The sequence below is a fragment of the Thamnophis elegans genome, chromosome 9 (assembly GCF_009769535.1).
Source record: "Thamnophis elegans isolate rThaEle1 chromosome 9, rThaEle1.pri, whole genome shotgun sequence".
NCBI classification, from domain to species: domain Eukaryota; kingdom Metazoa; phylum Chordata; class Lepidosauria; order Squamata; family Colubridae; genus Thamnophis; species Thamnophis elegans.
The window spans coordinates 61,855,517-61,874,927 of record NC_045549.1 but is presented as its reverse complement, the minus strand read 5'-3'; the positions used below and the strand labels follow the sequence as shown (position 1 = coordinate 61,874,927).

At 37.7% G+C, this 19,411-nt stretch overlaps 1 protein-coding gene across 2 annotated transcripts; it reads left to right on the top strand.

The window, feature by feature from the left end:
• The first annotated feature begins 1,339 nt into the window (after window positions 1-1,339).
• On the top strand, window positions 1,340-18,333 carry LOC116513199 (transmembrane protein 192-like). 2 transcript variants are annotated; one of them, XM_032224140.1, is made up of 6 exons: window positions 1,340-1,449; window positions 5,153-5,299; window positions 7,165-7,429; window positions 10,664-10,798; window positions 15,697-15,799; window positions 16,675-18,333. In XM_032224140.1, exons 1-6 carry the CDS (start codon window positions 1,396-1,398, stop codon window positions 16,796-16,798), a joined length of 828 nt encoding a protein of 275 aa, XP_032080031.1. In that variant the 5' UTR covers window positions 1,340-1,395; the 3' UTR covers window positions 16,799-18,333. The 2 variants fall into 2 exon arrangements, with proteins under 2 accessions (XP_032080031.1, XP_032080032.1); XM_032224141.1 differs by lacking the exon at window positions 1,340-1,449 and adding an exon at window positions 4,777-4,823.
• The last annotated feature ends 1,078 nt before the right edge of the window (window positions 18,334-19,411 follow it).

Here is a 19,411-nt window from a genome sequence, read left to right as displayed (position 1 = left end):
TCACATTTTCTTTATCCTGGTCTATTACCAGGATGATTAATACTTATAACTAAAGTACAATCAGCTTGGTGAGACTAATTGTGTGCCATATGAATTTGGATTATTTATTTATTTATTTATTTGTTTGTTTATTAGACTTATATACCGCTTCATAGGGCTTTCAGCCCTCTCTAAGCGTTTTACAAATTTTTTAGCAAATTTAGTCAGCAACTTGCCCCCACAGTCCGGGTCCTCATTTCACCCACCTCGGAAGGATGGAAGGCTGAGTCGACCTTGAGCCAGTGAGATTTGAACCGCTGAACTGCAGATCACAGTCAGCTAAAGTGGCCTGCAGTACTGCACCCTAACCACTGCGCCACCTCGGCTCAACTCTATAGGACCATTGCTATAATTAAAACACAACGAAATGCATATTTGTTTCATAAAAAGCAAAATGCCTAAACAAAACAGAAATCATAAAATGGCACTCCAGCATTCCAAACAAAAATCCCTAACCAGACAACTGCATTGTACCAAGCATAGTTTTAATCTTCCAACACCCAAGCATTACTTTATATAACATGCATGTGATTTATATAAACACTGATGACAAAAAGAATCACAAAATGCACATTATAAATAAATGACGTATCCGAGACTTCAACCAATGCAAAAACATCCCTAAAGGAATCAACAGAGGCACACAGTCTTATGACAGCATGCCTGAGTGAAAAGTCACCTCTTGTAGGTAGAGTGCCTATCCAATTCTCAAATGCAATTTTTAAGGGGTCGCATTTAAATGCCTCATGGCCAGATGCATAGGATCAGCAACTGCACTCATTGTATTGTTCTCTTAGTCAGTGTTTCCCAACCTTAGCAACTTGAAGATGTCCGGACTTCAACTCCCAGAATTCCCCAGCCAGCGAATGCTGGCTGGGGAATTCTGGGAGTTGAAGTCCGGACATCTTCAGATTGCCAAGGTTGGGAAACACTGCTCTTAGTTATGACAAGACTAAGTTGTTGTGCTTTCAGAAACGCATTTTACCCCTTTTGTCAATTTTATCCTTCTGCTCTCCGTCGCTTCGGGCTTCCGCTGCCTGAAAATCGGAAGGAACCCACCCACCTCAAACGCGTAATCGGCAGGTAAAAAGAAGCTACCCCTGAGGCAAAGCGAACGGCCCTCAGGCAGAACAGCGTACTACGTTTGGGGTAGGCGGGTCCCTCGAGAGAGGCGGGGTTTTTTTAAGAGCCACGCGCCTCCAATAACAGCGCCAATAGAAAGTGGGCGGGGCCTTTGGAGTGGACCCAAAAGTCGAGGTTGCGCAACGTCGCGCACGAGAAGCGAGGTGGCGGGTTGTTTCCTTTATTGCAACAAAGGGGGCGGGGCGCCGGAAGCAGCTGCGGGAGCAGCCCGCCATGGCGGGAGCTTCGGCTTCAGGTGGGCGGCGGCAGTTGCGTTCTCTGGATAACGTGAGTACCGGTGATGGGGATGCCCCTGGCGTGAATATAGTGTTTGTTAGGTTACTAGGGACGCTCCTATGGACTTGTGCCGGGAAAGGGGCGACGGTGCGGGGTTTGCACACAGTTAAGGGGGTTCAGACTCTCGAGGTTTTAGAGCAGTGTTTCCCAACCTTGGCAACTTGAAGATGTCCGGACTTCAACTCCCAGAATTCCCCAGCCAGGTGGCTGGGGAATTCTGGGAGTTGAAGTCCGGACATCTTCAAGTTGCCAAAATTGGGAAACACTGTCTTGGAACAATCGGCTTAGGCTCGCCCTGACACCCCATCCCCTCGCTCGGTTATTGCCCTCAGCCCGACGCTCTGCAAACGAATCTGAGTGCGGCCGCTGTCGATGCCAACCAAATATAATGATCCTATTCTAGTTGAGGGATATACCGGGAGGGCTAGTCTCGGGTTTGGAGGCGTCTCGTTACCATCATGTGATGGCGCTGGTTTTCTTTCATTTCTCTTTGGAGACAGAGAGCATATATTTTGCTTGGCGAGATCTTGGGGTTAATTTTAGTAGGACTTTCCAGGTATTTTCACACGATCTAGTGAGCCAAACCCTGGACGTGTGAACTGAAGCATGTATGTGACAAGGATGAATTTGTGCCTGGCATAGTCAGAATAGAGCTGGAAGGGGCCTTGGAGGTCTTCTAGTCCAACCCCCCTCTACCATTTCAGACAAGTGACTGTCCTGTTTCTTCTTTAAAAGCCTCCAGTGATGAAGCAAGCACCTACAACCTCTGAAGTCAATCTATTTCATTGATTAATTGTCCTCATTGTTAGTTATAGTTATGCTTAATATCCTAGGTTTTCCTCTTCTGTTTCCTCCTTTCCCTATTTTGGCTTGAAATCCTTTTTACCAAAATGCTGAGGTTAAAAGTGCCAGAAGCATTGTTAGGTAAATCAAGCTTTGTTTTATGTTCTACCAACATTTATAAAACTGGTCTTGAGCACACAAATATAAAAGATCAGGATTCACCACCACCCCACACACATACACACAAACACAAATATGAATTTGCACCTAGTTTGCTAGGATTTCAGTAGAATCAATAATTGATTTAGAGACAGAGAGATGCTTGAGATGATTCTGTTTGCCTATCTGCTATGGCTGATTTTGACATTGGAAATAAGTTCTGTGCAGGATGTTAACCTTTCTGTCAAAATAAAGGCTGCTTTCAGTGTCTTGCGCTAGCTTTCTAAAATTTAATTATGTATTTGAAAAACAATTTTGTAATTAAAAAATTAGAGTGTAATACATTGATTAAAGATACATTAGTCACCAGCTATTAGAATTGACTTTTCTTCATTATTGGTCGTGTTGACTAGAACTGATTATCTTTCTTCCTTTGTCTGTCAGGAATGATAATTTGATCCCTTTCTCTATGGAAGGTGAAACATGTGAAATTAAGATGTATTATGTTTGAGCCTACATATAAATTTTATCCAATAGGATATACATTTCAATAAACATCTATACATTACATTCTGTGGTGGGTTCTAGAGCCTGGTGCAACCGGTATGGTGCAACGGGACCGGGCATCCACCACATAAATGCGTGCAACACATGCGCACAGTGCGTGCATGCATACTTACCGCCAGCACCTCTCCAGCTGCTCAGCGGAGCATCGCGCAGGTACCATGCGTTTGCGTGGAAGCCCCAAACAGCTCAAATGCAGGAAAGGAGCAAGAGGGGCAGGGGGCCCTCTGGAGTACCATAACGGAACGGTACCTGATGCTCCCAGCCAGGCACTGCTACGCCTGTACAGGTCGTATCCCACCACTGATTACATTGTTAGCACTCTTAAAACTGACTTCTTACTACTTCCCATTATTTTATTTAGTGTACAGCGATAGTACATTAGCTAGGAGACTAATACTGTGTTAATACAGAGTGGTTGTTTGACTGCCTAAGACTGCTAATCTATTTGTTTCATGCTCATGCGCCATCCATAGTGCACCACAGTGAGCAACAAGCTTGGGGTCAGGCATTGCATTCAGACAAGGGTTGGATTTAGCACATTTAGCACAGTTTTTCCCCCACACCAAAGTGGTACTTATTTATTTGCATTTAGCATGCTTTCAAACTGCTAGGATGGCAGAAGCGGAGGCACATGACCCTGCCACAGGAAACGTTAGGTCTCAAACCATCACAGTCCTTCCCCTTTAAACTACTGAACCACTGTGCCTCCTACTTCCTGTTAATATTGAACTACAGAGTTGGTATATTCTTTTATAAAGTCTGAAATATAAGGATGCCCCTGAAAACCAGACAGGTTTCCCAAATACTAACTACCTTGATTCTTAAGATCATGCTGTTTCTCTTCAATAGTGATTGACTTGCTTTATTTGAAAATATAACTTCCATGATACCTACATTCCAATTCAAAATGTTGTTGTTTTTATTAGAAACAAAATGTATTATTACAGCACAAATAGGAGAAATGGTTAAATGCTAGTAAATACTTTTTGTTCTAAAATCCTAAGATATTGGTTTTGTATTAATAAATTTAGAAAATACCTCCCTGGCCAACAGTATCTAAAATCTTTTTTAGTTTAAATATATTTATTCTGCCCAGAAGGAAATGAATTTGTTTGAGGTGGCTGCATAAAAATTAACAAATAATAAAGTAGATTTATGGGGATTTATTCACAGAAAAGCTTCAGTTATACTCAGCTATCTACTTGACAGTTTTGCTTTGACTATTTCTGATCATTACCCATCAAATTGAATGGGAAAACTGAGCATGTTTTAAAGGTCTTTTTGCTCCAGTTGAAAGAATATATTGAGAATGAAAAAAAATGCTTGCAATTGTTAACGGTAAACAAATTTAAAAAAGATTTTATGTTGAAAAATATACACAAAAGTAGCATTTTCAGGTCTGTATTCAATTTAATGTGAAATGTACTAGCTTCCTTGTACAAAGATTATGTAGTTTGTTGTCAGCTGTTTGTTGACTTATTAGTATGTATTAGATGGATTTTTATTTATTTTTTGTCCAAGGTTATAAAACTTAAATTTTAAATAAGTTAATTAGAAGAAAATCCTAATTAGAAACACACCTAATTCTGTGTTTCAAAGGGAGGTTTGCAAAATTGAAAATAAAAGTATCATGAAAAGATGAGTCTCAAAGTTGGGGAAAATGTATTTAATTAATGTTATACTTGAAGGATCTGAAAATGGTAAACATGCTTCTTAATAAAAAGTTCCTAGTGTGTTAAAATATTATTCTTTAGGTCACATATAGATTTAAATAAATCAAATTGCTTCTCGCAGGGAGGGATTATATACAGTGTAAAGAGTAAGGACGCCTGAGGATGTTATTAGTGGATGCTGAGGTAAATATTTTATTTGGATTTATACTGTTTTTATAGCAACATTTTCTTGGGAAGGGAAGGTCTTTTTCTATACTCCAAACCTTCATTGCTGTAATCTGGGTAATTCTAAAATTACATGATAACTATAATTCTCTGTAGATGATGTTAAATCCTATTTAGCCTAATAGGGGATATCTAAGTAATCACATAGGTTTTGTTGGAAATATTTGCTTTTTGAAATGTACGGCTCTTTCTAATGTGAGACAACCTGCAGAAATAGCATAATTGATTTCTGCATACTATGTAAGTTATTTTGAATTTCTGGTTTAAAAAACTATCATCTGTTTCAGGGGTCCTTGGAGGTAACACAGAGTATGGATGATGATCCTCTACTTGATGCACCACTTCTTCCACGCCATACATTACATTCCAGGCTTCATCCAGAGTTCCATGCTATACCTACAGTCTTTGTTGCCAATGTTTTATTGCTTTTGCATGTAAGTTGAAATAAAAATAATAAATGTGGAGTTATGCAAAAGATCAACTTAGCTTGCCTGAAGATCAGTGGTTAGCTATTTCACTTAGCTAACCAACAAATTAGGAATACCAATTTTTTCTCTCTACCACCTAAATTGCTCTTTCCCCAGCAGAAAGACATTTATCTCAATGTTTTCTTCTTGGTCTTTTAAAAGTGGCAGAGACATCTAGTATCCTTTAAGAAAGTCTTGCCCCATCATTATTACAATGGTACCTCAGTATTCGACTGCTTCAGAACTTGTTGAATTTGGTACTCAATGCATTTTGATGCGAAAATGTTGTCCTGGTACCCTGGCACAGCAAAAGGAAGAGGGGGACTACCGCAGAGGGTGGACAGGGAGTTGGCCATGCTAGGAAAAAGGACAAAGTTCTTTCCAGCTAAAACAAAGTGGGAAGTCACCTTGTTCGTTTGACAGATTTTGTAGTAGTCAGTGTGCCTCTCAGAATGAATTTATGTTGAGTACTGAGATACACTGTATTTACTGTTACAGTTTTGTCAACTTTCAGTGTGGGAATCATATCTCAACTGAGAAAATTAAACACAAAATGGAGTGTGCAAAAGATTCCTATTTCTATTGCCATAAACTAATAAATCTAGCTTTTGTTATTCTTCCAGTAATGGGATCTGAATTGCCAAGTCTCCTTACTGACTAGTAACTATTAACAAAATGAAATAGAGCAATCAAAACAGTTTCGGCATATGCCAAGCAGTATTGTGGATGTAATAAAAGAGAGGTATGCTTCAGTGTATGTGTATGTATAGAGGGTGAGGGAAGGAAGAAAACATAACTCTGAAAGCTTGATGACAGAAGCAGTGACATGTATTAAAACCAGAATAAGTAACTCCCTGCTTTACAAGTGAATGAACATGGCCACTACCTTCATCATGTTCGGGACAGATTACAACAAGTGAAAAACATTATAAAGCAGAAACTGTATTTCCCCTTTTCTGAATGAGTTCCTATTTCCCTGAAGTGAAAGTTTCAATATTTCTAATATTTTGGCAAGACAGTTTTTGAATTCAAGTCATAAGTTGCAAGTCACCTAAATAGACTTTTTTATTTTAAAATGGATGCATATTTGCAAGTTAAATTTGTCAGTTGGATGTTAAGTATCACAAATGTCAATCTTCCCAAAGCTTTTTGATAACTATACCCGAATCTTGATGTTTTATTGCTAGTTTATGTTTTAATCCCTGTCTGTACACATGTACTGGCAGTAGTGTTGTGGTATATTCCTTGAATACTGGAATGTTGACTGTAATAAACAATGTTGACTCTCAAAATTTATCATTAACTTACTGCTTCATGTTAGAATCTTTATATAGGAACTTTGGCCATACCATTTGCCAGAAACAGGCTGATGAAAACTGGCCCCATGTGTAAATCCAGACTTCCTGAACTGAGAAAAAATAACTCTGGTATCTTGGAAAGTTTAATGAAATAGCATACCTTATCATAAGTTGGGGAGTTCCCATAATGCCCTTATGCATTGAACAACCCCAATCACTCCTTGAAGCAAGCCAAAGCTGAATCTTACAGACTTTTTTTATGACCCTTCGAGTTGTTATAAAGTGCCCTAAATCTGTGCACAACTATATCTTGGGGTGCCTATTTACATTATAACATTTTAGCATGCTTAGAATTGGGTTATAGTGATATTGTTCCCGAACCGGGAAATGCAGGCATTCCCAGTTGAAACAGTACAATAATTCAGCTCACAACAAAAAAAAAGTAAAGATGCTTAATAGGAATAAATAGCTTGTATGAAACCTGACTGATACTTTATTAGTGCATATAATTATTTAATATCTTTCTTTCTCTAGGTTACTTTCGTTGTGTTGGCATTTGTGACGGGGGTGATTTGTTCTTATAATGATTCAGGTGAAGACACATGCCCTGAAAACTACACTTATCCTTTTAAAGTACAGACTACTATAACGATTGCCAAGGTAATTCTCTGGATGCTTCATCTGTTCCTGGAACGATACATTCACTTTCATCACAGCAAAGCTAGAAGCAAAGGTTACCTCCGCATCTACCGAACCACAAGACATCTTAAAAGGGTTCCCCTATTAATTCAGTCAACAGGTAAGCCATAACATATTTGGTTATTTTACTTAAATAATGCTTAACTTAATTAAATTAATGTTTTCTATCTAAATTCAGGTATTTCAGTATGCAGTAATGATGTTACACAACTATGGTGGAAATTTTTGTGACTTTAATTTTGTCCTGATATATCTCATTCTGATAAGTTGCAACTTTTCTTCTAGTAACTGAAACAAATCACTCTTATAGCTATAATTAATACATAGTATAAAATCCTGCTCAGACTTTTTAAATACTTACAGAGCCACTGCTGAGTAATGGTTACTTCTACTGTGAAAAATGATAATGTGTTGTCTTAATTGTACCAGGCCCACTATGTGTAAATAATTCCACAGATATGAGTATCATGTCTGTATTTTTAACCTCTTTGCATGCATAGAAAATTTGCAGTAACACCAGCGGTCCTAATTCTCTAGAGATCAAGAATGTATCAAGGCACTTTTTCATTAGGACTGTGTCATCTGCTACAAAATAAATGTAAGATATTGTTTGAAACATCCTTTAAATTGGCTTTTGGCCTTGCTTTCAAGGATGAAAGTTTATCAACTTTTAATATACTCTAGTCTGGTTTCAAATAGTTTATACCGTGTTTCCCCAAAAATAAGACAGGGTCTTATTTTCTTTTGACCCTCGAAATAAGCACTTGGCTTTATTTTCGGGGCAGTCTTATTACTTTTGAGGTGCAGGAGACAGCGAGCGTTGTCACGTCATAGCTGCTGCTGCGTTGCAATATTTTCAGGGAGAGCTTATTTTCGGGGTAGGGCTTATTTTAGCACATGCGCTCAAAAGTCCAATTGGGCTTATTATCAGGGGAAGTCTTATTTTCGAGGAAACAGGGTATTACCTAGATTAATATTTACTTGAAAGCTTTTATCTTGGGTCTATTGGTTTAGATCCTGCCCACTACAGTAAGACAGTAAGTCCACTCTTATCAGTTACCATATCTTAGTTTCATTGGCTTGTAGAAATAAGTAGTACATTTAGATGTAAAATAGCATGCACTCTGAACATAAAACAAATATTAAATTGGTATTAAATTAAAATATGCAATCTTATCCAAATGGAGAGATTATTTGTTCTTTTGGTAGTACCACATATTTTCATTTTTAAATTTATGTTTCTAACTCAACCTTTAATTATATGTGTTACGTTTCTATTCCTTGATTATCTAATTATGAAACAAGGTAAGAATGTTGTGGCTGCAAGTTTTCCCATTTTGTATGATAATGTTGGGGATGACCATGTGGGAGGATGACTAACAGTCTGGGCAACATCTGATAAGAGTTTGTAGGTGGAGGGGAAAGGATAGGAAGCATTTCAGAAGGAACCAATAAGACAGAAGGGGAGGAATAGTTTCAGTCTTGTAAAATTCTGTTCAATGGAACCTTGCAATAAATAAAATTGATCTGATGCTCCTGGTAGCACTTCTCTGGACTAACACTTGCCACTGAGAGGTTTAAACTTGCTTAACTGGATAGAATAAAAAAACTATTCCCGTACATTAAAAAGTAAGTTAATGAGTACCCTTTGAAAAGAAGTTTACTTATTCTGTAATGAAAAAAAAAATTTCTAAATTAAGCATCTGGCATTTCAGTATTTGTAACATTTTGTAATACCCAAATTGCAGTTTGAACCAATCAGCAATCTACAGATTGATGCCTATCTGTAGTCATGTTAGATGTGCACCACTGGAATAGGGCCACTAGATAGAGCTCTAGTGATAGAAAAATTGACAAGATGGCCGATAACTATTTAAACAGATGATGCATTCTCTTGAAGATCTAGTGCTTGTGTATATGCTCCTATGGGGAAAAAAATATATTGTCCTTTTACGTAGTGCTAATGATCATTTCACTTATAAATCCTTCTATGCTGTCTCATCCTTATGGGGTGGGTGTTCTTGAGAAGGATGGTAAGATACAGCCAGAGTGGGCTTTTTTCTCGGTACAGTCATCCCAAAATATAAAGGTCATCCCAGCAGCCCAGCTCAAACAAGCGGACACCTGTATAACAAGCAGACACTGTACAATTCTGTATATATAAGGCAGAACTGATACAGGAAGGTCCTGGAGGGGGATAACAACAATATTTCACATTACACAAAATAATTCAGTGGTAATGTGCTCTTACATTTGGATACGGAAATGATTATAGTGATTGTTAAAATCATCACATCCCTAAAAGACCAAGATTTTTTTTAAAAACCATCCTAGAAAGAATTGAGCTATGGTTGCTGAAAGATACCATTGATTAGACAGTACCCAGTTAATCTGTATATTAATTTGACCCAGAATAGCCTTATATATGTTCATAATATTACTCCTGAAAGCTGGTGTGGGACTGGTGTAAATCCAATCAAAATAAATAGTATATTTCATTTCATTTACTTTACTTTACTTTATTTGTATGCCGCCCTTTTCCCTGAGGGGACTCAGGGCGGCTCACAATTCAGGGGGAGGGAAGGACAAACAAGTTACAGACATGAAGACAATACATCATTAAAAAAAAAAGCACAACAGTCATACTATTCGAGTGGGGTTGGAGTCTTTAGCCCCAGGCCTGTCGGGACAGCCAGGATTTAAGGGCTACGCGGAAGGTCTGGAGGGTGGTGAGGGTACAAATCTCCACGGGGAGTTCGTTCCAGAGGGTCGGAGCAGCCACCGAGAAGGCTCTCCTCCGGGTAGTTGCCAGTCGACATTGGCCGGCTGATGGAATTCGGAGGAGGCCTAATCTATGGGATCTTATTGGCCTAGTGGAGGTAATTGGCAGTAGGCGGTCTCTCAAGTACCCAGATCATTCCAGTAAGTCTAGCCCACTGTAAAGATTAATCTAGGACCTTTACAAGGTTAATCAGTGGTGACTGAATTGTTCTGGAAGGCATAATGAAGGGGAGAATTGAATTCAAGCCCTAGCCCTGCAGACAGTTAATTCATTTTCTGTTTGTTTCTATTTTGGGTCATTAGAGTGAGCTGTGTATGGATTTATTTTAATGGCCTATTGATCAAGGTTATCTGTTGCATACAATCTGGTTTAAAGTTATTGCATCATTATTATTTAAATAGAAGGGTTAATTTGGAGCTATATTTGGAAAATTCTAGACTACCCTTCACTGTTTTAGTGGTCATCACAAGATCTTGACTTTCAACCAATGTGGCTTTGTGGGAGAAACTGACCAGATTTCTGTTTCTAATGTGTCCTGTTTGTTTTTAATAGGAAATGTGGCTTTATTGCTGATAGTGTCACTGCAACATTCGTTTCCTAATCACAATAAAATGTATCTCTGCTTCATGCTGGGAATCTTGGCGATGGAATTGATATGTTCATTGATATGTCTGGTTGTCTACACAGGTGAGAATTGTTTCTTTGCCTTGTTAGGGTGATTAAGCCACCCACTCTCATTCAGTTTTTAAAAGTATTATTTTAACATGAATTTGATTTAAGAGGGCTGCAAAAAATTTACAAGCTGTCATCCTAATATTTATATTATCAGAAATCATACTACTGGTCCTTTCAGTGTTATTCTATATGATGCTGAGAAAAAGTATGTAATTTAATACATTTGGGGGAAAAATGGTTAACTTTAGACGAGGACAAAGATGCGGATGTTACTGAACTTAATTTTTGTGGTGGTGGAACTGCAAGCTGCAATTGTTTGCATGACACTTACATCTTTCAACTTTTACGCTGGTGTATCCCAAGGGCTTGGGGCAGTGTACAGCACAAAAATAGAGCATACAAAATGCAGCTGTTGATAAAGAAATTCTTCCCTTGGCAGTGAGAGCCATCTTTTGTGGCAAAGCAGCTGCTTTGAGAAGCTTTTTGCCTGGCACTGATAAGCAGCTACATCTCTTCATGAATAGTTCAAGGCTCTTTATTTCTTACTGGGTACATGGAAGCTGAGGAAGGAAAGAGCAAAATACATATTGCAAGATATATTTGCACAATTCAGAGATTGTTAGAAAGACTCAAGCACAAGATGTAGTCCTATAAGAATAATAAAATTCTCTGGTCTCTTTCTTAGGATGAAAAAAGCTAAAACTGTCAAGAGAATGTAGCATTTGACAGTAAAGTAAGATAATTCTATAAGTTATTGCAGCAAAGAAGACAAAAATGACACCATGCTATTATTTTCAAGCCATGCTAGTGAATCTGTTTTAAAGAGTTAAGGTGTATGTGAATAATCTGTAAACTGCTGTTTCACAGGAGTTGGCTTTCGAGTATTGTGGATTTTTATTGGACTTGCTGCTTTTTCTGTTTCTTTGACTCTATAGTTTCCCACTGTATACAATGAAAGAAATAAAATTTAGAACCTAGAACAAAAAAGTATGTGATGGGTAATGTCTCATTTAATACACAATAGCAACATAAAGTCAGATTTTAGCTAGCTTCTGAGGCATCCTTGTAAGTGTAATGGAAGCAAAATAGCACTTTGAAGTAGCGAAATATATAGAGCGGGGCTTAGAAGCTTGTGAATCCTTTTGGATTTTCAATATTTCTGCATAAATATGATTTAAAACACGATCTTATCTCCACACAACTCCTAAAAGTATATATGAATCCAAAACATACTTGTTAATTTGTTTATTGAAGAAAATGATTCTCAATATTTAGGTCATAGTTATGTAGAATTATTGAAAATTCAAAAGGGCTCACAAGAACCATGCTGGGTATCTTTCCCCCTTAACGCTTTACTACTGTATATAATAAGTCTGTGCAGCAACCCAAATTCAAAAAGCAAAGTGGGGATCCCCTTTTGCCCTTTGAATCCAGACCTCCACATAACCTTAGAACAGTGTTTCTCAACCTTGGCAACTTGAAGATGTCCGGACTTCAACTCCCAGAATTCCCCAGCCAGCAATGCTGGGAGTTGAAGTCCGGACATCTTCAAGTTGCCAAGGTTGGGAAACACTGCCATAGAATCTATGTTGTTCATCTACACAGTTGTTTGTTTATTTTTTTACTTTCTTCTACTATTCTTCAATGTTTTCCTTTATTGTTTCCTGGTCAGTGATATTGATTTTCACTGGCAATGTGTATGACAGCACACAAATCGCTGTAAATATGTAAGACAGTACATTAGCTAGTCTTCTATGTGCCACACAGTTCTTTAGTTCTGTTTGTCTGCAGTGGCATAGGGTCTCCTGCTTGAGCAGGAAGGTTGGAAGATCTCCAAGGTTCCTTCCAACTCTATTATTCTATGTTCAATTAAGAATCAATGGCTTTGACAAAATGGTGAAATGAGTGTCATGAATGCAGGTTCTATCCCTACACACGTATGTGCAATATAACAATACATAAATGAAGCAGGAGTTTTCCTCACATTGCTTAATTCATCTTTTGTGCCCCAGCAGATGCTCACGATTCCACTCTCTCTACTTCTGTTCCTGAACATTGTTGTTAATCACCCTCATCTGTCTCTTTATCTGATTTACAATCCTCTATTTAAGAAAAAAATAGTTATATTATTTTTTAGATGGCACAATAAAATGCTTTGCTTTATTATCAAACCACTAGCTCACCCATCTTTTATGATTCTGCTCCACTGGCTACCTTTAGGCACCTCTTAAATGACAATTGTTTCGAATGTGTACTTTGGGGTAATCTGATCTATGCTTTGATACCTGAATTCTAAGGCACCTTGAGAGCTAAATGCATCTAAAGCTTTTTACAGCTTTGTAGACACACCTGCTTTAAATATTCCTCTGATCAGTCATGCAGCCCTCTTCCTACATAGCAGGTGGCCTAGTAAAGCAATTCCAGTAGAGATAGGAAGAGTTTTTCTGTTCACACAGAGCTGTTGATTGAGTAGATGAGAATGAGGCATTGTGTTGATGTGGGACCAATAAATAAATAAAAACAATCTTCTCCAGTATGTTTGCTAACCCTTTTTTGGCTAAAGGCTAAGGAGTATTCAAGCATTCATTCTGAACACATGTTTGCAGAACCAAATATTGGGTGTGAATGATGATAATTTTATACAGTTTTTCCTAGCCAGATCTTCCCCACCTTTCCCACAATGTATGGGAATACATTACCCATCAACTCAGCAAGCATATCTGCTTTAATTCATACCACACAGCATTTTAATGCTCCTTTCAAAAAAATAAATAAAAGGAATTAAATAGGAACCCAATCTTTGATTTAGAGTAAGAATGGTACATAAGCCACATCTCCTTATTTCCTAACAAAATATCCCATCACACAAATAATTGACAAGGGTTTTCTCTGCATTAACAAATGAACACTTAGCTTGCTATGAAGTATAAAAATAGCTGAAATGGAGACATGATCTTTCCCTGTTAATACATGTCTCCATTTTCTTTTTTTCCCCATTGAATTTCCTGGTAGATAATCATATATTATGGTTGTATCCACATGACAAATTACCTAGCGATCCCCTTGCTCAGCCAGTTCACCCATTTCTGCTCACCGATAACAAATAAGCTTTGTTTAGTTGTTTGTTTTCTTATTGGCACAAAGCAGGCTGGAAGATTTTGCTTATGGGTTCCCATTTCCCCTATTATTTTCTGGAGCAGAAGGGAAAGATAGTGATGGCACTGTTTTCAGCTCCCCCTTCCTTTTTATTTGATGGGGAAGAAAACTGATGAAATGCCAAAACAGGTCCTGTTCTCTTAAGTGTCAAACTCATGCTATCACGTAACGTATTGCAACGTTTTCTCCCTTCACAGAGCTGGGGTGAGCGTGGCCTATGCATGACACATCCAGCTGTGGGCTGCCAGTTTGACACCCCTGCTCTAGAGTCATCCAAAAGATGTATTCCACATTCACCCAGAATCATCATCATCATTTTAGCCATTGTCTATCCACTTCAGGATGAAGGCCTCTTACACATGTTTCAAAATCAATACGGTCCTGAGCTTTCTTTTGCCAGTTGGGCCCACAATACTGGCTGATGTCATTGATGCATCTTGTTTTTAGGCCTCTTTCATGGACACTTCTTACAAAGTGGGATCTATGACTGCCTTGATCCATTCTACGTCTGCCATCCATTCTTACTATGTGACCAGCCCATTTCCATTTCAATTCTTTTATTCTCTTTATGATATTGTATACTTTTTTTGGTTCTTGAATCCGTGTGCAGGTCTTTCTATCTTGTCTTGCAATGCCGAGCATGCAACTTTTCATGGCTCTTTGTGCCATTTGCATCTTTTGTATCGATTGTGAGGTTAGTGTCCAAGTTTCACTGGCATATGTTAGAGCAAGTAGCACACACTGATTGAAAACTTGTGACTTCAGGCATGCGTAAGGGGGAGGTTCAATTTCCTTTATTGTATAAGTAAAAATTATCCTAGTTTTCCAGTTGTTATAACACATCAATACCTTTTCCTTATAAACATGCCATGAAAAAGCCGAGGTGGCGCAGTGGTTAGAGTGCAGTACTGCAGCCACTTCAACTGACTGTTAGCTGCAGTTTGGTGGTTCAAATCTCACCGGCTCAAGGTTAACTCAGCCTTCCATCCTTCCGAGGTGGGTAAAATGAAGACCCAGACTGTGGGGGCAATATGCTGACTCTGTAAACCGCTTAGAGAGGGCTGAAAGCCCTATGAAGCGGTATATAAGTCTAACTGCTATTGCTATTGCTAAAAAAGGATCATGATTGCATTCTATAAAGACAAAATAACCACACAATTGTAGAGTTTCTTTTTCCCTGCCCCTAAGATGGCATGTTTTGACTTAAGCCAACTATTCTTAGCCCATGCAGGTGGTTGTTGTTTAGAGAAAAGCCTAAAGAAAAAAAACCTTCCTATTCTCTTGCTTGTATTGGGGTATATTCTAGAATTGCTAAATTGTTTGCATTGGGTTACTAAACACCTTGAGATAAACCTTTCTGATGAACTGTTTCCATCCATGTGAATATTTAGCATGTTGTGATTTTTTTTTCATAACTAATTACCTTCAGAGACATATTTAATGAAATATGTGCAGGGATTTTTATCTTTGGAAGCAGAATATTTATTTATGCTACAAGAGTTAAAATTCCTTTAAATCAACTTTGGATTCTGTCATTTTATTTAACTTTATCGTTTGGGCTCCGATTTTTCTCTGGGTCTGAATAATAAGAAAACTCATTTTTTTATGCTTCTTGTTTTATACTTAAATGCTTTGAACAGTTCCATTTTGTAGAGGAAACAGAATAGATTTTTTTTCTATAAATGAAGTTTGTTTTTAATTGAATATAGTTCGATAATAGCAGAATACATTTGATCTTTTCTTTGTTTTCAAAGTGAAGGTAAGCAACTTTAACCGAGCAAAGCCAAGACCTGATATAATAGAAGAAGAGAAGATGTATTCTTATCCTAATCAAGTTACCTCAGAAGTTGGATTTAGGTACTTGTATACAATTTGCTGAACTTGAATAAATCCTTGGGGTTCACTGACAAATGCGCGCTCGACAAAAGCATGCCGACGAAACCGCGCCAAGAAAACCGCGCCAATGAATGAGCGCAGAAGCGCGCTGACAACAGCGCGCCGACAAAAGCACATCTTCAACAAAGAACTAATAACAACCTAATAACCCTAACCCTGAACCTAACCCTGAACCTAACCCTGAACCTAACCCTAACCCTTACCTTAACTTAAATCGTGCTTCCCTTACCTTAACTTAAATCTCGCTTCCCTTACCTTAACTTAAATCGCGCTTACCTTAACTTAAATCGCGCTTCCCTTACCTTAACTTAAATCGCGCTTCCCCTACCTTAACTTAAATCGTGCTTTTGTGGGCATGGTTTCGTTGGCGCGTTGTTGTGGGCGCGTTTATGACATCGCGGTTTTTGCGCTGCGGTTTCATCAGCGCGCTTTTGACGTGCGCGCATTTGTCAGGTCACGAATCCTTGGCACTGACTCCGGTGTTTTTTAAGCCCTGATAGTTTGATCATTAATTAATCTCATGATTCATTATTCTAGAGCAGGAGTGTCAAACTCACATTGTCACAGTGGCATCACATGACATATCGGGACTACCCCCCCCCCTTTCATTAAACTGGGCGTGGGCATGGCCAGTACGTGACACATCCAGCCAACGGGCCAGGAGTTTGACAGCCCTCTTTTAGAGCAGGGGTGGAGAACTATGTGGACTTCAACTCCCAGAATTCCTGAGCCAGCATGACTCTGGCAAGAACAACCTTTTTGAAATAAGTTAAAACAGCAAAAGAAAATGTAATTAGGATGATGGTGTGATTTTATTTTATATTTTTGCTTTTCAGAGAAATCTCAAGTTTGGAAGAAGTAGTTGAAAAACAAGGTGATGTGATTGAATACCTTCAACGACACAATGCTCTGCTTAGCAAGAGACTATTGGCATTAATGCCCGAGCAGAACAGAAGCTAGTGGTATTCAAGACTGCAATGTAGAAGAAAAACTTTTCCAGCACTGATTTATTCTCTAAAATGCAAGTTGTACTGAAAAAGCCCACTCTACGTTTTGAATAGCAGTTGGTTCACTTCTGGATTACTGGAAAAGCTTTTTTTTTTTAAAGGATATATATTTTTAAATGGTTGTCTCTACTAAAAGTTTTTGCAGTGCAGGAAGTGGACCTTAGATAGGGAAAATTTCTCTTTCTATGTCAGTCGCAGATTGTTCTTCCAAAGTGCCAAAGATTTCTATGGTAGTTCAGGATTTAGTTCTTTTCAAAAATACAACAAGGAAAACATCTTCATTTAAGGGTCATTTCTCCTTACATCTGGGTTATCAGTTAAACTATTGGATACATTTATAAAAGAATATATTAGTATTAGGCTATTAGTATCTCTGGTTCCTCAGAGATAAATAAAGTTACTATAGTAATAGTGAAGAATCATCTGGAAAACTGTTTAATACCTTTAAAAAAAACTGTAGTCACTGAGATTCCATTTCTGCAGGCATAGTGATAAAAGAATAGAATCCTACATGCAAAGGAATATCCGAAAGAGGAAAATTGGGGTATTCTACATAAACTGGAAAGACCATGTGGATATAATATGGGAAATATAAATTGAACCTTTTAAAATCATGGATATCAAAATAAAGCTAATATTGCCTTTCTACCTTGCTTATGTGTACAATCAAATGAACAAGAATGGAAAAGTATGTGAAAATATTTTTTAAATGTGTGGGTGTATTAACAGCTGTAAGTATTTATCTATCTCTATCCTAGAGGTTTATGGTATGGTATTGTTTATAATGTGAAGAAACATTAGTTTCTGGCTTTTATGTCCTCCTTAAGATCTACTTCTTTATTTTGAAAAGCTACTTCTTTAATCACTGCATATGGGATTAAAGTCCACCTCCTCTGCCCTTTAAACCTGTCATAATTGTTGAAAATACTCAGGCCTACCATACTTACTGATGTCTCCCCCCTGAAAGCTGTTGCACAAAATATGTAGATAAAAGTGTGTGGATCCTATTGAATTGAGTGAAAATTAGTTGCTGGGATCTGCTTGACTAAAGTTTTTAATTTCCTTTTTCTCTGTTAATAGTTAATTGCCTGCTCTGTCTTTTTGCTGCCAATGAAGAGTAATTTTTGTGTGTTCTGTAGTCAGAAAGGCATACTTTTCCACAAATCGGATAATTCTGTGATTTTGTCTGGGGAAGAACAAACGTGTACCAACAATCCTGCTATAAATTATACAAACTAATTGTCCATCCACTGCTTACTGAAATATATGTATGCATGTATAGTGCACGAAATAACTTAATATTGCAACTGACTGCTTCTAACACTAATTCCTTCATGTCTTTTTGGCTGTGGATTAAGCACAGGTAAGATTTTATATATAAGATGAGCTTTCCTTTTAAAGGTTACTTAGATTTCATCATAGTTTGTATGTAATTTGTTCTACCTTTTGTATTAAATGTGATAAATGAATAAATGCAATAAATCCTAATCTATTGCAAACTGTAACTATATTAATATGCCTGTGAAAAAAATTATGTCTAGCAGATCAAGTTGCCTACCTATGTTATCAAATGTGATTGGTAGCAGGAAAGTGCTACCTCTAAAGTCCCTTCCAACTCTGATATTCTTTTTTTTTAGCATTTTATTTATGCATTTTCATTTAACATACATAAGTGCTTTGTATAGTGCATTGTCTGAGTTAATTTGCTTACACCAGCTCCTAATTTCTACCGCTATTATTGCACTATTTATAAACTCTGATATTCTATGATTCTATTAATGTCAACAGGAATTTAAAAACAATTCTAGTCTAGAACATTAGATATCTATATAAATACTTGTGCATTAATTTAAGCCAATAATTAGTTAAAGTGCAAGGAAACACTTGTTATTATTTTTGTTATGGCTCTTTCAGTTGCAGCTCTTACTGGGTTTGAACATTTAGAACAGTGGTGCTTTTTTTTTTAACTTGGCAACTTTTAGTTGTGGGACTTCAACATCTAGAATTCCCCAGCCATTCCCCTTAAAAAGTCGCCAAGTTTCAAAAGTTACTGGGGTATAGTAAGCAACTTGTGGCATTCCAGCTGCACAACAGTGATTTTCATCTGTTGTTGTTTTCACCCAAAAATGCTAATGTTGCTTGAAGTTGAAGGTTTTTTTTTACCAATCATAAAGCTTCCATCCTTCCAGTTCAGCTATGATTATTTTATTTTCACAATATCCATCCTTTGATCAAGATATGTTTTCCCATTTAATTTCCTTCGTACTTTGGAAGATTTGCTAATTTGTGCAATATCTATGAGCTGAGTCACAGATCAATGCTTTTAATACACTCCCTGTTTCAAGTGCACCCTCTGTTACACTTCAAATTGCCTCTACTCCATCTCAAGTTCATATTTTATCAAAGAGTTCATATCTTTACTGGCTCAGGGCACCTAGTAAATTCCACTTTTGGATAAGGGTCTTAAGTGCATTACAAAATACCTTTAAATTCATTTAAAAGACTGGCTGCTTTAGACTGAGTCCCCAGACATACATTGAACTATAATCTCCCAGAATTACCAAAT

What these genes read in the sequence shown, in the direction of transcription:
- LOC116513199 (XM_032224140.1), top strand. Translation starts at nt 1,396, where the DNA reads ATGGCGGGAGCTTCGGCTTCAGGTGGGCGGCGGCAGTTGCGTTCTCTG. An exon ending in CCTATTAATTCAGTCAACAG is followed by an intron (nt 7,430 to 10,663) that starts GTAAGCCATAAC and finishes TGTTTTTAATAG; the next exon opens with GAAATGTGGCTTTATTGCTG. An exon ending in ATGTCTGGTTGTCTACACAG is followed by an intron (nt 10,799 to 15,696) that starts GTGAGAATTGTT and finishes TTGTTTTCAAAG; the next exon opens with TGAAGGTAAGCAACTTTAAC.